The sequence below is a fragment of the Periplaneta americana genome, chromosome 14 (assembly GCF_040183065.1).
Source record: "Periplaneta americana isolate PAMFEO1 chromosome 14, P.americana_PAMFEO1_priV1, whole genome shotgun sequence".
In the NCBI taxonomy this organism is placed as follows: domain Eukaryota; kingdom Metazoa; phylum Arthropoda; class Insecta; order Blattodea; family Blattidae; genus Periplaneta; species Periplaneta americana.
Window position 1 is genome coordinate 2,689,877 of NC_091130.1, and position 19,068 is coordinate 2,708,944.

The 19,068-nt window shown below is 35.7% G+C and overlaps 1 protein-coding gene across 1 annotated transcript in view; it reads right to left on the minus strand.

The window, feature by feature from the left end:
- LOC138713085 (sodium-dependent proline transporter-like) overlaps positions 1-19,068 on the minus strand; it is a 141,757-nt gene that overhangs the window by 56,039 nt on the left and 66,650 nt on the right. The window contains exon 2 of the mRNA XM_069844834.1: positions 5,653-5,913. Within this exon, the coding sequence (XP_069700935.1) occupies positions 5,653-5,913 (261 nt within the window). The remainder of the gene's footprint in view (positions 1-5,652; positions 5,914-19,068) is intronic.

Below are 19,068 nucleotides of genomic sequence, written 5' to 3' on the forward strand. Positions count from 1 at the left end.
AGACCGCAGCCAGGGGCGGCACGCCGACATTTGACAGACGTTATTGTGACGCCGATCTACAAAAAACTTTGACGTCATCACAATGTTTTTGCATAAGTAAATGGCTTCATCAAGGCGTGACGGTGGAGGTCTCAAGGCCAGAGGGATCAGTCGAGGGCAAGTTTTTCCGTTGTGGCTCAGGTAGTTGGAGATTTTCCACTCAAAGAACCGGGGATCGATCTCCGTGCGATTACATCCATCTCGACATTTCTACCACTCGCACTGACGCCGTTCAGAAGTCCTCAGTCCATCTCGCAATTTCGTTGCGCAAATAAAAAGTGGTGTTGACTTGTACTGGGACATCATTTTATTTTTACTTCAATTTTTATTGTACCTGAGTTTTTGAATGTACTTCACTCCCACCCCTTCTACTAATGAAGTTCAACCGTCCTCCACACAGATCCAAGACCGCATATACAGTCATAGTAGCCTTACGGTCATAGTAAACAGTACGTTCCAAAAATATGTTCGCGTTTTCCAGTGACAAAAGAGCTTTCAATATTGAATCATTTTCGCACAGGTACTGTCGTCCATTTGCCTACGTCGTATCCCGGTTTCCCCCACCAGCTTTTATTCGCCAGCTAGTGGCTGGGCTGTCTTAGCTCTTTTCTGAGAACATTCATTTCTGTTAGGAATTGGACGTCTACGTAATATTATACAACTGTTCAAAATAACTTAAATAAAAGGGCCTCGTTAAGTAATTAACTTTCACGTGATTTCCTCACTTTCTACGACCCTACGACATAACCACTTGGACGGACAGTAGATAGTATGTCTGAGTAATTTTATCTTTTCGGGTCGGGCAGAAGTGAAGATTGAATTTACAGTACGTAAGGTACTCTTTTATAGAGTGGGTACAGAATTATTTCAACATGAGTTACTAGCACGAAGAATGAAACTGGTAATTGGGATCAGGTACAATAGTCTATAGTGTGATAATATGCACATTAGAACTGAAGCCTGTATCGAAATGAACGGCCACCATTTTCAAAAATGTGTTTAAATATCCATATTATGATTATTTTTCAATTTAACTTCATTCTCTATATTGTACGCTAATGTGCTGTAGACAGTATAATATACACTGCATAATGAATACGTTTGCATGGATACCTCAGTTCGTGAGTAAAAACGCTTATTGTTAATACAGTACTGTATTTTGATTAAACAAAAACCTAATGAAAATGATCAAACTTAAAAGCGCGATATTTCCTAGTTTACGTAAATGAATGAACTACTTTTCTTCCCTCCTATACCTAGTGAAGTGATTTGTTTGTATATTACGCAAGTATCATCGAACTCCAGTCGTGGAAGGGGGTAGCAAACGGCGTTGATCCTGAGGTATAGGCAAGTTAATATTAAAAATGTTAGTAAAAATAAAATGATGTCCCTGTACATGTACTGGGACAGGTTCGAAGTCGATACAGAGTGTTTTAAATGTTGTATTATTTTGTGTGGAAAATTTGTGTTAGTAAATGAAATTAATTTGGTTTAAAAATGTAGGTACTGCACCACCTGACGGAAGGAAGTTACAGTTGATGAAACAAGATCTGTCCTGAGTCCTTATCATGTCCTGTGGCTATATAACCAATGGGTATGGAGAGGAAGATAGGCTTTAGTCTGAGATGAACCTCCGTATCAGTAGATTTGTGTAATATTAACCATCATAAAACGCATTAAGACGCTTAGAAAATCATACAGAAGTTGTAGACTTATACGTCATGAATTTACACCTGAACAGACTCAACGCAGAGTGGATATCTGTCGTCAGCTACCGCTTATCTCATAGATAATATATTTATCGTGAGAATTGTCACAGGTGGTGAAAAATGGGTTCATTACCGCAACCCAGACACCTCAAAACAGCGGCTCGATCCCTTCAGCCTCCGAAATTCGTCGTTAAACAAAATGGTTCGGTCCCAAAGTGATGTTATGTGTCTGGTGGAATTTTGAAGGTGTGATTCACTGGAAATTTGTTCCAAACGGGCGTGTAGTCGATGCGGATCTTTATTTACAAGAGGTACCCGGCATTATTTAATCAAATAGAATTCTCTTCAACAGAAAATGAGAGACCCCCATACCACCCGAACAACGTGGGGGAAAAAAAAACATAAATTGGGAGGAAATGAACTGATACCAAATCTGATATAGCCCTGATATTGCACCTTCAGATTACCATCTGTTTCAATCCATGGCCCACTTCCTGCGTGGAAGAAATTTCCAAAATTTGGAAGTCGTTGAAATGGTTATCATTAGGGACCGGATTTTTATGTAATTACATATTAGGCCTATATGTCTTTCATCATAACCGTATATAAATAACAAATCTGTGCGAATCTTGTAATTACCGTTAATATATTAAAATTTGATACTACATATTTTTACATATTTACCCCACATTACATATTATGGCTTGGTATTACATAAATCTACATATTTAGGGGTTTTATTCATTTTTACTTCTCTAAAAAAAAAAAAAAAAAAAAACTTCTGCTGGTGAAGTTTACAATTTGAAATACACAGATTTAAAAAGACTTTTTACCTACCCAAGAAAGGATATATTTCGGGACGAAACATAACGTCCTTAGTTCCAGAAAGTAATAGAGGCACTCACCCCATACCACCCACTGTAAATATGAGTGAACAAAAGGCAACCTTTCTCATACAACTACCTTGTATTGTAAAAATCACTCAGAATGTAGCGTTGCCTTCATGCGGTGGAGTTTGACGAGGACGACATGATTTGTCTCGAACTATAATAATTGTTCTGCACACGTCTTAACAAGCCGTTCCCATGCAATTTGCAACCTTAGCCACCCTCTTCCTAATCCTTCCAGGGAAAGCCCGTGTCAAGTCTGGCATGAGCCGCAATAAAGTAACAGACTTTTCAGAAGAAGCTGGAGTAAAGGAACAAACTAGAAAGATGTTGAAAGATTAAAATAAATTGCTTTTCAGGTTATTGTTTGACCTCTTTACTTTAAATTTAGTAGACCTATGCGGATATGGGATTTTCCGAACAATTAGAACCTTGAGGTTGAAATAATCCTACCCTTCTGAATAAGACAGGAATGTCATTTTTCAAACAACAGTTTGTAAATACCTATAGTTTGAGGTTTTAGTAGGTACTTTGTTTCTTACAGGGAGCAGCTAAAATGCATGTGTCCTACATCTCCTCTTATTTTTTTCCTAATCCAGTAAAGTGAAACAGTGCTTGCAGTACTGTTGTGTCATTCATTTCACTCAGTTCTCTAGTTTTAGTACTTAAAATATAAAGTGCAAGTGAGTTTATCTACTGCTTTTAACTAACTAAAATGGCCCCTGTATCTTCAACCCTAATGACAAAAATAAAATCATGGATTGCGATGGACAAAGGTTTCACTACAGATGGAAAAACAGTAATGTGTCAAGTGTGCGGTAAAAAAGTCGGGTGCTCTATGAAATCACAACTGGAGAGTCTTACCTATCCTATACTTGCTATATATTGATATTAAATATTTTCATGATTTTATATATTTGGTACATATTCAGCTTATTTTCCTTACATAAATATGTACATATTTCACACCTTGATATTACATAAAAATCCGGTCCCTAGTTATCACCGAATTCTTCACATCAAAGATCAGAAACTGGTACCGTCGCTGGATAACAAACCTCCCTGAAAGTTGGCTCAAGACCACAGAATCTAATAGCTTTTACTTTGAACATTAGATCAATTTCTTCTCACAACATACTGCTCCAAAACTGAGATATTATCTGCGCAAGTACGGTGTAAAGTTTGGCCCACTCTGTGTGCCTTTTATTTTCCTTAATACTTGATTTCACTGGCGCTAAGAAGAGTTGCTGCGTAAGACGCAGGGTGATCAAACGTGAACAATGTCACATCGCTTGTCTCTGTTCACGTCTCACGCACGCTTTCCGTGACGTCACATTACACGTGAGTTGCTGCAAGCACGTGCGAGTGCACTTCTTTCTGTCCAGTCGTCATTCGCGGGACCGAGACGAGAGAAAGTGACGAGTTGCGTGTGCCACGCGACGTCTTGCTCCCGTCACTAGACGGCCACGTGACGTGGCGTTCGACCATCGAAGGCAATGCTAGAAATTTCACTTGCGATTTTGTTATGTTTCACAATTCAAAGCTGACAAGTTTGTGCTGTGAGTACGGAAATTTTCCAATACGACAGTAGATCGGAGCTGATTACATTCTTTTTTCAATTCATTGTTAAATCTCTGTTTTCTCGCAAAAGATTCAGCACACTTTGTTCTACGTAGTAAGTTTTAATTCGATCTTTGTTTCTGATATCAAAAATTATGTCTAAGTCAGATTTATCGATTAGAGTTAGACACATTTTAACACAAATTTCTACATTTGCTACTTTTTCTGTAAAATGTAAAATTTAACACACGTAAAAGTACGAAATCTGTGCTTACACACATTCAAACTTTAATACATATATCCAAGACAGTTTCATTGAACAGAGAACAAAGTATTTGTCCAAAAGATTGTTCTATTTCTGAGTTTCATCCTACACCTTCTGACGATCTCAAATACCAGCTCACAAGTTTTGAAGTCTCATAAACTAATTCAATAATTTTGAAGTGGGTTTCGTGTGCCAATTCACTAATTTTGAAGTTTTCATCATATTGTTATACAAACTCACAAGTTCTGGAGTTCTTATATACTAACTTATTAATTCTGAATTCTCATAAACTAGGTCACTAATTCTGACGTTCTCGTAAACTATCTCATTAATTCTGAATTCTCATAAACTATCTCATTAATTCTGAATTCTCATAAACTAGCTCACTAATTCTGAACTTCTGATAAACTATCTCATTAATTCTGAAGTTCTCATAAACTATCTCATTAATTCTGAATTCTCATAAACTAGCTCACTAATTCTGAACTTCTGATAAACTATCTCATTAATTCTGAAGTTCTCATAAACTATCTCATTAATTCTGAATTCTCATAAACTAGCTCACTAATTCTGAACTTCTGATAAACTATCTCATTAATTCTGAAGTTCTCATAAACTAGCTCACTAATTTTGAACTTCTGATAAACTATCTCATTAATTCTGAATTCTCATAAACTAGCTCACTAATTTTGAACTTCCGATAAACTATCTCATTAATTCTGAAGTTCTCGTAAACTATCTCATTAATTCTGAAGTTCTCATAAACTAGCTCACTAATTCTGAAGTTCTCATAAACTATCTCATTAATTCTGAAGTTCTCATAAACTAGCTCACTAATTCTGAAGTTCTCATAAACTATCTCATTAATTCTAAAGTTCTCATAAACTATCTCATTAATTCTGAAGTTCTCAAACTATCTCATTAATTCTGAAGTTCTCATAGACTAGCTCACAGATTATAAAGTTCTAATATACCAGCTTTCTAATTCTGAAGTTCTTTTCATGTGCTAGCTCGCTAATTCTTAAGTTACCATATAATTCCGAATTTGTTACATACTAGGTCACTAATTTTGAACTTATCATAATATACCAGAAGTTCTTACTGTCTACCAGGTCAGTATAACACAAGTTGTAATCATAGTTATAATGGTCACTAAGCCTGAAATCTGCAGCATGCTAGTGGAGGTGCTCACCGCCGCCGTTCTGGTAGGCCAGGTAGGGGAAGCGCCACACGTTGCCGATGCCGACGGACAGCCCCACGCAGGACAGCAGGAACTCCCAGCGAGAGCCCCAGTTGCCCCTCTCCGCCACGGACGCCAGCGACGGCCGGCGGATGGCGGCGTCGATCCCGCGGTCCAGCACCGACTCCCGGCGCGCCACGATGTGCGCCGAGAAGCGCCGGGGCGGCCGCTCCCCTCTCAGAGAGCCCCCCCGCGGCGGCGACATGGCGGACTCTAGAACAACCACAACCATGTGCGATAAGTCGACTTCAAAAGTTTTACATATACAGTATACTTTTGGACGTCCCTGATATACAGAGTGTTTCTAAATTACAGGTACAAACTGAGGTTGACTAGAGGACACAGAAACAAGGAAAAACGTCCTAATATAGTTATGTCCGGAAATAAATGGTTTCCGAGATATACTTACTGTCATCACTTGGCCACCAACAGAATACGCTTCGAAAATTTGCAAGCTCATTTCTTAGCTGACAGACTTAATAGTCGTGCGACTCTGCGTAATAATAATAATAGTAATAATAATAATAATAATAATAATAATAATAATAATAATGATAGTAATGATGATGATAATGATAATAATGATGATAATAATAATAATGATGATGATAGTAATATTATGCCTAATAATAATAATGATAATAATAATGATAATAGTTATAATAATAATAATAATGGTAATAATAAAAGTTAGAATTTATAAAACAGTTATATTACCGGTTGTTCTGTATGGTTGTGAAACTTGGACTCTCACTCTGAGAGAGGAACATAGGTTAAGGGTGTTTGAGAATAAGGTTCTTAGGAAAATATTTGGGGCTAAGCGGGATGAAGTTACAGGAGAATGGAGAAAGTTACACAACACAGAACTGCACGCATTGTATTCTTCACCTGACATAATTAGGAACATTAAATCCAGACGTTTGAGATGGGCAGGGCATGTAGCACGTATGGGCGAATCCAGAAATGCATATAGAGTGTTAGTTGGGAGACCGGAGGAAAAGAGACCTTCGGGGAGGCCGAGACGTAGATGGGAGGATAGTATTAAAATGGATTTGAGGGACGTGGGATATGATGATAGAGACTGGATTAATCTTGCACAGGATAGGGACCGATGGCGGGCTTATGTGAGGGCGGCAATGAACCTTCGGTTTCCTTAAAAGCCAGTAAGTAAGTAATAATAGTAGGCCTAATAATAATAATGATAATAATAATAATATTAATGATGACGATAAAGATGATGATGATAATGATAATAATGATGATAATGATGATGATAATCATAATCATAATGATAATAATAATGGCAATAATAATAATGATAATAATAATAATTATAATGATAATAATAATGATAATAATAGTATTAATAATAGTAATAATAATAATGGTGTTTACCGCATGTTTCTAATGCAAACAGTTAAGGGGAGGCAGAGGTGAAATTTTGCAACAAAACTGAAGAAAAAATGAAAATTTGGTTTTTTCCATTTTCATTATCTTTATTTTGATATTCCGATGTTAGTTTTTGATTTTGTGCCCTTAAAAGTATGGAATTAAAACCAAGATAACTGTATTACTATATTATCTCCATTACTAATAACATACTTAGTATCCATGATCAATTTCAAACAAATCGGGTAAGTTTTGTGGATTTTGAAATATTCACCTCTGCCTCCCCTTAACGAAATGTCACTTTAAACTTTTACCCTTTAGGTGAAATGCCTGCAAGATACAAGGAGAACAATAACAGAAAATCGTACGTTAAGTCTGAATCGAAGTACATGTTCAAACACACAATATAATTATGTGCTCAAAGAAGTTTTCTCCTTGGTTACAGGACAGCCCTACATAGACTTTCGTATAGATTGTCTACAGACTTCACTTTGTATCACATGTGATTAGCGTTTTTAAGAACTGTTCATCTGGAAGATTTTGCACTAGTTGCCTGCAGATCTCAATCCGCCATTTCGCTTCTTCATTCGTCGGTTCCTATTTATGTCGTCGATGTCAGCCATTCACATTCGAAAACTTTTGTAAATGCCGGGAAACGACTGATATACTATCGAAAGATCAGCTTTGTTAACAATTAACAGCTGCATCATAATGTTTCTCTGAGATCGGGCTTTGCAGTAAAAGTCCAACATAATGCCTTTCGTCGACACACTGGCAGTCCTGCCTTCGAGGCTGGTGGACTGTAAGGAATCGATGTCCAGCACAGCGCGGTGGACCCATCCAAGTGGAAGGCGCCGCTCGCACAGCCTGACCAAGATTGAACGGCCTGACTTCGTTTCCACACGGGCTCTGATTAACAACTCCTGCAGCTCGTCTTCCGCAATGTTTTGGGTCACGTACAGTTGGAGGTCAGCATTGTTTCTGGGTCACTATCAATTTTAACTCTTCTTTCCACAGCCCTGCAAAGTTTTCTGACCTTGAAAGGGCTATTGTTCGAGGTCAGTAGAGTGAAACGAGCACATTTTCGCGTAACACTGCCGCTACTCCGTCCTTAGACGCCAATAACTAGGGACTATATTCTATCCCACGGCGTACGGAGGTAAGGTTAGTTTTTCATGGACTATATTCGCGTGACGTCATATTTGACGTGTGGCACAGGTGCTATGAGGGAACACTTGCGTATTTTGTGCGTTTCAGTTGACGTTCTGTTCATGAATCAAAACTAGACCTCGAAGTTTACGATGGCCTTTCCTACAATTTAAATTATTTGTTCATGTATTTACTTTTACTGATACTGGCAGAGTTAAGGCTATACGGCCTTCTCTTCCACCCATCAATACAGAAAACAGTGGAATAATAATAATAATAAAAATAATATGCGTTTCCAATTCACTATGGGCTAAAGCAAGAAGATGCACTATTACCTTCACTTTCTAAATTTGCTATAGAGTATGCCATTAGGAAAGTCCAGGATAACAGAGACGGTTTGGAATTAAACGGGTTACATCAGCTGCTTGTCTATGCGGATGAAGTGAATATGTTAGGAGAAAAACCACAAACGATTACGGAAAACACGGGAATTTTACTAGAAGCAAGTAAAGAGATAGGTTTGGAAGTAAATCCTGAAAAGAAAAAGTATATGATTATGTCTCGTGACGAGAATATTGTACGAAATGGAAATATAGAAACCGGAAATTTATCTTTTGAAGAGGTGGAGAAGTTAAAATATCTTGGAGCAACAGTAACAAATATAAATTATACTCTGGAGGAAATTAAACACAGAATAAATATGGGAAATGCCTGTTATTATTCGATTGAGAAACTTTTATCATCCAGTCTGCTGTCAAAAAATCTGAAAGTTGGAATTTATAAAACAGTTATATTACCGGTTGTTCTGTATGGTTGTGAAACTTGGACTCTCACTTTGAGAGAGGAACATAGGTTAAGGGTGTTTGAGAATAAGATGCTTAGGAAAATATTTGGGCTAAGAGGGATGAAGTTACAGGAGAATGGAGAAAGTTACACAACACAGAACTGCACGCATTGTATTCTTCATCTGACATAATTAGGAACATTAAATCCAGACGTTTGAGATGGGTAGGACATGTAGCACGTATGGGCGAATCCATAAATGCATATAGAGTGTTAGTTGGGAGGCCGGAGGGAAAAAGACCTTTGGGGAATCCGAGACGTAGATGGGAAGATAATATTAAAATGGATTTGAGGGAGGTGGGATATGATGTTAGAGACTGGATTGATCTTGCTCAGGATAGGGACCAATGGCGGGCTTATGTGAGGGCGGCAATGAACCTTCGGGTTCCTTAAAAGCCAGTAAGTAAGTAAGATAATAACAATAATAATAATAATAATAATAATAATAAGAGAAAAATGTAGATATGTTTAGTTACACTTAATTCTAAGAGTTAAGTAATCACAATGTAGTGTTAAATAAGACAATTTGGATCGAAACAATCATTAACATATGGAGGAAAAGTGATCTATTAAAAATAAATATTCTACAAAAGTAATATTTGAAGAAAGATCATATTCTAGAGACGAAAATCAGTTTTTTTTTTTTGGCAATCGGCTTTTAAAAGTAGTCAGTGTTTGTCTGCCTTTACGCTATGTACACTAAAATGTGCTATTTTCACTATTAAACTATCTTAAAGAATGAAGGTTCACATTGATCAAACGTTATTTTACACTGATTAAATACTTAAAAGGTCAAAATACAACAGTGTTCATAAGTGAAGATTAAAAATGATGGAGATAATTATTACAGTTGTCTGAACACTATTTATTGATAAAATAAATAAAATAATAAAACTGGTTAGAAACCATACATGTTTCGGGGGCTATGCTCCCCCATCTTCAGTGGTTGTACCACGACTGCAACAAGAGGATGGAATGTATAAAGATCTTGAATATGCTACAAAATTATAAAATTTATAAAATACCAAGTCTGAGACAATATGGTTAAAAAGTAAAATGATCTAATGTATTGAATTGAAATTTCATTATAAACTTAATAAAAAATATAAAAAATATAAACTTGAGAATAGTTATTAAATATTGTTAAATGATATCTTATAGAAGAAATATATATAATACAATTCTGATTATACAATATATAAATCTTAAGTAATACTATTCTCAAGTTTATATTTTTTTATTAAGTTTATAATGAAATTTCAATTCAATACATTAGATCATTTTACTTTTTAACGATATTGTCTCAGACTTGGTATTTTATAAATTTTATAATTTTGTAGCATATTCAAGATCTTTATACATTCCATTCTCTTGTTGCAGTCGTGGTACAACCACTGAAGATGGGGGAGCATAGCCCCCGAAACATGTATGGTTTCTAACCAGTTTTATTATTTTATATATTTTATCAATAAATAGTGTTCCGACAACTGTAATAATTATCTCCATTATTTTTAATTTATTTACACTATTGTACACAATTTATAAAATAACTAGGCTCTAGTATTATGAAACAAAATATCTTGCATTACAATACACAACGCTGCACATAAAAGTGCAAATAATGTTTGATCAACGTAAGCCTACATTATTTATGATAGTGTAAATAGTAAAAATAGCGTATTCTAGTGTACAGTAGTGGCAAAAAAAACCGGACCGACTTTTTTAGCTAATTTCAGAGCCTTGTTCACTCCAGAGCACGATAGACTGGTAACTAAGACTTTCGTGGTTCGAATCCTGCCTGGGAAGGAAATTTTTTTTTTTTTTTGTTCCTTATTCAACTTTATTCCCAATACTTTTCGATTGCTGGTAAAATTCATGTTCTGGGAATAATAAGTTAATTAAGTAGTAAAATATCGCTGCAATTATTTTTTTAGCAAGCTGATGCATAAATCAAGATTAAGAATAATAAAAATAGGAAAATTTGAATACAGAAAAAACTCAGACATTGAAACACATTACAGGTGTGATATTTTGTTTATTGCAATCTGTGGACAATTCCGCGGGAATCTGACTCAATGTAAATGTGTAAAATCGGGACTTTATGTTGGATGAAAGTTGAGATTAAAATAACAGATAAATCAAAACAAGAAGCTGCCTTATCATCTACTTTGTACATGCTTAAGAGTTTGACAGATGTCACGAGAACGCTGCAATAGATCGGCGCGGAAGTACAGGAAGTGTTGATAGACTTCTTTGCGATAGCTAAACTCTAGTTTCGCCGCCTGTCAAGAATAATATATGCAAGATAATACAATTATCTGTTTTCTACTTGACGTCATGGCAAATAAGAATATTTCATTTTATTATGGTGACAAGTCACAGAAACTTAACAGTGTGTAGAGTGGATTGTATTATAGAACAGCTTAGCCGAGAGAAAATGTGAAGGATTCAGAGCCATAGTGGGCCAAGCGCCATTTAGTAAAAACGGAGAAAGTAAGGGTTAAAATTAAATTAATATTGCAGTTTAATGAAGATTGACATATCACTTACAAGGAGAGGACACGCTCTGTATATCACCGAATGGAATAAGATTGTGTGAGATGAAAGTACAAGACGTACTGTTTAAAGTCATACCTGGTATGGGTGGCCAATGACCCCTCGTTTTGGAAATATTGGCTATTGTTTGTGACATACTTCCGTTAGGTGCCTAATAGGGAAGCATTAGACTGTGTAACGGCGTAGCCCATATGGTTGGATGCTGAGTTGTTATCCAGGCAACTTGAGTTCGAATCCTAATGCCTTCTAATTTTTTAAGCTTGATATTATTATTATTATTATTATTATTATTATTATTATTATTATTTTATTTTTTTTTTCTTATTCACTTTCAGTTGTCAGCTCCTATATTCAAAGTCATGTTGAAATATGCGTGGTATGCATCAAAATTAATAAACGAATGAGAAGTGTTTGTGAATGTGAAGGATATCTGTTTCGCAGCAGAAGTGCGGAAAAATGTGACTGTGGACAACCTTCTTTCATTTGCTGTGCATGGTGCAGGAAATATGTTTTTTTGTGTGTTTTATGACATTTATCATAATGAATGAGGACACAATGAAGTGGAATAGCTGCTACAGAAACAGAACCGACACCAGTGACACATCTTACCTGCCTACGTGAGCAATATTTCATTGTTTATCCTTTACAATACAATGTTAGTTAATTATAATTTGTTTAAAACATGATGAAGCATTCAATACATTGAGAAATATGATATATGTAAATAGTTTACTGTGATCACAATATTAATCATTATTAAAAGAAAAAAAAACAGGACCAGTTAAGATTCGAACTTAGGCTGTCTGCATAACAACTCAGCATCCAACCATATGAGCTGCGCCGTTACACAGTCTAATATTTTCCTATTAGACACCTAACGGAAGTATGTCACAAACAATAGCCAATATTTTCAAAACGAGGGGTCATTGGCCACCCATACCAGGTATGACTTTAAACAGGACGTCTTATACTTTCATGTCACAAAATCTTATTTAATTCTGTGATATACAGAGCGTGTCTTCTCCTTGTTAGTTTTAATGTGCATACTATATCTTACTCACTATATGTTTCATTAAATTATGGAAATCATTTAATTTTAACTCCTGTTTTCTCCATTTTTAATAAATGGCGCTAGGCCCACTATGGTTCTGAACCCTTCATGTATTATTAATTTTGAAATAGTTTTATCAACGAAGTCTAACGAAAAATATGCCATAAGTGTACTGCTAGAGCAGTGGTTGAAGGACCTGTAACTTCAACAACTGTTGATACCTCTATATTCTTATGTGTAATAGACAAATCATTAATAATAGTAAACTGCTTAAAATAAGATAAGTTTTTCTTAAATTTTAACAGGCATATTTTGCTATTTTCAGTGTATACGTATCCTTGTTTTTAAGTGCCTACTGGTATACATATTTTTCCGTTTAATGCATATGAATGACGGAAATGAATAGTGGAAGTTGGGAACAAAACTCGTCATTTCCACCGAAGACAAAAAATGAATTTGTTTTTATTCTAACTCGGTCATTTCTGTGAGAAACAGTATGGTAAAATAAGTATTTTCAATCAAAAGAGATAATTCCATATCATAGATACTAATGTCAATATTTTCATTGTATTCTTTGTATCAAGAATGGACATTTCCAACACACTGTATGTGTTGCAATTACCAATCCATTCAAAATCGGTCATTTCCACTTCTATGCGTAAGAGTGAAAATATCTTATTGCTAATTGAAATTATTGTAAAAGTGTTATAGTACATATCATCACCATATCACACTTTCCATTCCTAAACACGGAACATCCTTCTACTCTTCATCTTTCACCGTCTCTGCAGCTCATCTCTGGAACTCTCTACCACAACATGTCAGAGACTGTCGGACATTGTCTAGTTTCAAAAATAAATTAAAATTGCACTTTTTTAATTAGATTCCTTTCAGTTATAAGCCCTTTTCTCTGCGATAGTTTTGTAAAAATATAGACTATATATTTCTTTTTCCTTCCTTTCCCCTTTTTGTTCTCTTTATCAGCCGATGAATTTATTATCATAGCCTTTTTATCGTGAATTTGATTTAATTTTCGTATTTATTTTCTTTTTATTATTATTTTATTACATTCCATTTTGATATATTCTTCCTTACGTTTTTCCGTATTAACCATTTGTACTAAATGAGTTGCTTTCACTATATTCCAAAGTATTTTACTTTTTTTCTGTTATGGTATTATTTTCATGTTGTTTAGTGTCGATTTTATTATGGTAATATTATTATTTTTTTGTAATATGTCAGTATTCTGTTCTTTAACTTTTTGTTAAATTTTAACTGCTTGTATACTTTGTGACCTGGTAGAGTGTAAGAGAAGACCCTATGGCCTTAACTCTGCCAGTATAAATAAAGAATTATTATTATTATTATTATTATTATTATTATTATTATGTTATTTATTTTTCCATGATATAGTAGAATGATAGTGAAGGATATCTAGGGAGATAAGCTATTCAATTAATTTTTTTTTGTTTCCATGCAATGTGCATTCACATAGTTGAGCTGAATGTATAATAATTGAAATTATTGTAAAAGTGTTCGGTACGATTGATTATGCAGTAAGCACCGACCAGGCCGCCATCTTCCCACATTAGAGATCCTGGGCAGATATTTTTCCGTTTGAGTGTAAAGGGACTCACAATATGCTACTCACAAGACAATTTGCAAAATTAAAAATATATTTGGTAATATGAGCCTGTGTGCCCTGGGCCCTTAATTCTGGAAGATTGCCTGGTCGATGCTTACTACATAATCACCATGTAATGTTATATTCATTACTCCATGATACAGGTGACATGTATGTTTTACTGTTATAAATGACAAATAGCTTTTTTCGAACAAAAGTGAACATTTCCCTCATATTTCCAAACAAAACCGGACATTTCCAAAATATTTTCATCTATAAAACGTACAAACGTACAAAATTTTGTCCAATATTAACTCCATATGTAGATGAAATTATTGGGGATTATCAGTGTGGTTTTAGGCGTACTAGATCAACTATTGACCAGATATTTTGTATTCGACAGATAATGGAGAAAAAATGGGAGTATAAGGGTACAGTGCATCAGCTATTCATAGATTTAAAAAAGGCATATGACTCTGTTAACAGAGAAGTTTTATATGATGTTCTTATTGAATTTGATATTCCCAAGAAACTAGTTCAATCAATTAAAATGTGTCTCAGTGAAACGTACAGCAGAGTCCGTATAGGTCCGTTTCTGTCAGATGCGTTTCCAATTCACTGTGGGTTAAAGCAAGGATATGCACTATCACCTTTACTTTTTAACTTTGCTCTAGAGTATGCCATTAGGAAAGTCCAGGATAACAGAGAGGGTTTGGAATTGAACGGGTTACATCAGCTGCTTATCTATGCGGATGACGTGAATATGTTAGGAGAAAATCCACAAACGATTAGGGAAAACACTGGAATTTTACTGGAAGCAAGTACAGAGATAGGTTTGGAAGTAAATCCCGAAAATAAAAAGTATATGATTATGTCCCGTGACGAGAATATTGTACGAAATCCAAATATAAAACTTGGAAATTTATATTTTGAAGAGGTGGAGAAGTTCAAATATCTGGGAGCAACAGTAAAAAATATAAATGATACTCGGGAGGAAATTAAACACAGAATAAATATGGGAAATGGCTGTTATTATTCGGTTGAGAAACTTTTATTATCCAGTCTACTGTCGAAAAATCTGAAAGTTATAATTTATAAAACAGTTATATTACCGGTTGTTCTGTATGGTTGTGAAACAGGGACTCTCACTTTGAGCGAGGAACAGAGGCTAAGGGTGTTTGAGAATAAGGTGCTTAGGAAAATATTTGGGGCTAAGGGGGAGAATGGAGAAAGTTACACAACACAGAACTGCACGCATTGTATTCTTCACCTGACATAATTAGGAACATTAAATTCAGACGTTTGAGATGGGTAGGGCATGTAGCACGTATGGGCTAATCCAGAAATGCATATAGAGTTTTAGTTGGGAGACCGGAGGAAAAAAGACCTTTGGGGAGGCCGAGACGTAGATGGGAAGATAATATTAAAATGGATTTGAGGGAGGTGGGATATGATGATAGAGACTGGATTAATCTTGCTCAGGATAGGGACGAATGGCGGGCTTATGTGAGGGCGGCAATGAACCTCCGGGTAAGTAAGTATAAAAAGTACAAGAAATAACTAAAATCATGATTACTGACACCATTAGAACAACGGACGTAACATGCATTACATAAAATTGTCGTTCACTTTGGGGTAAAGTGAAGGCCCGACACAGTTGTTTCTTCTTTCTGAAAAAGTACTATTTTGGAAATGACCTGTTTTGTTTCAACCTCCACAATTACTGCGAAAAGTGTAAAATATACAGGAGAGAGCATGTGTCATTTCCGTGACAATCGTTTTCCTTTAAATGACGTATTTCCCGTCCTATAGGGTTAACACTGTTCTCGAGGTGCTCCATAAATTAGTTCCTTGAACGAGTAGAAGAAGTGGGTTATGCCTCTGACGTCACGGGTTATGATGTGCAGATGGCCGGGTCGCCGTGGGATGTTTACCTCCTCAGGCGATCCTCGCCTCAGGGGCGCATCGATTTTCAATGCGCGGTCCCCGCTAAATCCACCCCCAACCCCTTGAGTCGTGCTTTCAGAGGCTGCATTCCACGTATCTTCCCTCCACTCCACATATTTTGATTCCTTTATTCACCCTCTGTGTAGGCACGGCCTCTTGCATGTTTTACAGCGGCGATAACACGCCAAACTCTTCGACACAAAGTGAGTAAAGAGGAACGTGTCTGTTAGGGCTGTACAGCTTTATTGGGAGCACTTTTATACAGTAGTATTAAAGTCTGTCCACCTGAAAACAGGTTTCGCTTACCACGACGCCGCTCGAGTTGTGACACACTTGCAGAGTTTTCGCCAGCGAGAAATGTGTTGCGAGAAAATTAAAGAAATTGATAACATGGATTCAAATGGACGTCCACACACTGGAAGAGATTTTCGTTCGAGGCAAAAACTCGCGCGAGTTTCTCGCTGGAATCGGTAGCTCAGCGAATTTTCTCGACACATTTATCAAAGATGTTTGACATTTATACTCTTTATGACGATTGGATGTAGAAAAAGATATCACAGGTGGCGATGAATTGTATTGTTTTTATTTGAAAATGAGGAAAGATGGCTGATAATTGCAGTCAGAAACTTATCGAACTTGTACGATGTCACCCGTAGGCCTGTTTATATGATACACGGGATGAAAACTATAAAAACACGAAACTTAAAGAAGAAATCTGGAGACAAATATCAGATTATCTGAAAATAAATAGGGCTATATTTTATTTTGATGAGATTTAATAGTATTGATTAAACATTTGAAATAATGTATCTATATGTCTTAACAGTTTACATAATTTTGATCAGAACATAGCAAGGAATCCTCTATCATATCATGAATAGCAAAAAACTGTGGTCCATTCAACCTGAAATAACGCCTAAACGTAACATCATTCAAATCGAAACCAGTGCCCAAAACTCACCCTTATTTTCGGAACAAACAATGTGATTTTCGGATAATTCTGGCTTTAATTTTAGGCCTACTTTTTTTCATTAACAAAATATGTTCATGTAACTGCATTTCCTCACCATCTGAATACTCAGATTCAACATAGCTTACGTACGTAATTTGTAAAGTACGACAATATACTTACAGGTTATATATTTAAGTACGACAATATACGTAAATACATAACCTATAATATTTCCCCCAACGAGTGATTACCATAATCAAATAAATGCTTTCTGCATGAAGGCAGTGCATAGATGATCATAGCGAGGTGTGATCTGTGATAGCGAGAACTCGCCAAGTGTGTGGAGGAAGGCTCTTCGCCTCTTTCTCGCAACACATTTCTCGCTGGCGAAAACTCAAGTGTGTTACGGACCTTACAAGGAGATTAAGCGCGTTAGCTTTCGGAAATAAAAGCTCTCGACTGCATTACAGTTTCGTTGCTATCCAAGCTGTTGTCTTGGATACATCTGCCTGTTGCGTTAACTTCCTTAAATATCCATAGAGGGACTCTTCTAGTCTACAGCGTTTGTCATCGAGTTTTTCTTCAGTTAGATACAGGCATGTCAATTGATGCCCACAGGAGCAAGCGCGCGCTTTAGAGCTCAGGAGATCCTGAACGCTTTACAGCGGAAAGGAAAGAGACAGAGGAAAGAGGTAGTATATGCCGCTTGGTCGAGCTATATTCAGGGATGGCCAGCACTGATTCAATAGATAAAGGGAAGAGAACTTATTAAAACTGTATCCATGGTAATTTTTAGATTTGTCTGAGAAGTATAAGTGTATTATAACAATGTAAGTTTTAATTTTAATGTTCATTTTTCACAAGTTTGATTTTTTAATATTTTCTCAACTTTTCGTATAGAAAAGTGAAATTTTCAGGTATAGGCCTATTTATTTAATAGCCTTACAGAATATTTTCGTAAATCTAATATACCGTATATACGTATTACTGAAGATAGTGTATTGAAAATTTTGAAAATATTCGCATGGAAATTGTTTGTAAGGAAATGAATTAACAAAGCAACTACTGTTACATCATAAGCAAAAGATACGTACCCATGTGTTGCAAAAATGTCAGCTCTATAGCTTCAACAGATTTCGAGAAAATAATTTAATATTCTGATGATAGGAAGTTGCTCACAAATATCACCTTAAAAGCATAATGCGATAAGAGTTTTGTTATGTAATATTAGTTACACTTAAAACAGACACAGTACCTAGGTAACTTTGCTTTGTACTGTAATATTGTTTTGATTAGTTTATTGATTATTTTTGTAAGGCTAAAGATACCATCAATATAAATTCCAACTTATCATGTCATACTCATCTTTGGAATCTCACTTTCTTTATGAATGATGTTTCATCCACTTAATACAGTATAATATTATACTACTATGGAATTTAAGTGAATATTCCTTCTTAACTCTCTATTATGTTATTAAGATTTGAGACACAAGTGCAATATAAAGAAATCAGTGTTAGTACTTTTGTTTTACAGACAATATAGATAATATTAAACAGAAAGAAGCCATATAAAAATAACGACATAAAATTTCACGTTCCGTTTGAAGTTTGTGCACCACTGTTTTCTTAATCCAACAGGTTGCTTATTCATATACACAACTCTTCCTCTTTCCATACTTAGCGCTTGCTGCCCGCGCACGACGTCAAGGTCAGAAAAATGCGCTTGCTTTGACATCACTGAGTTAGAACATCATGAACTAAGTATTTCAGACGAGCTGCAGGAGACAAAGGTATTACGGTTAGTATGTGTTGTGAAAGCTTATAACTCTGAAAACAAATCATTTCTGGATCTAGT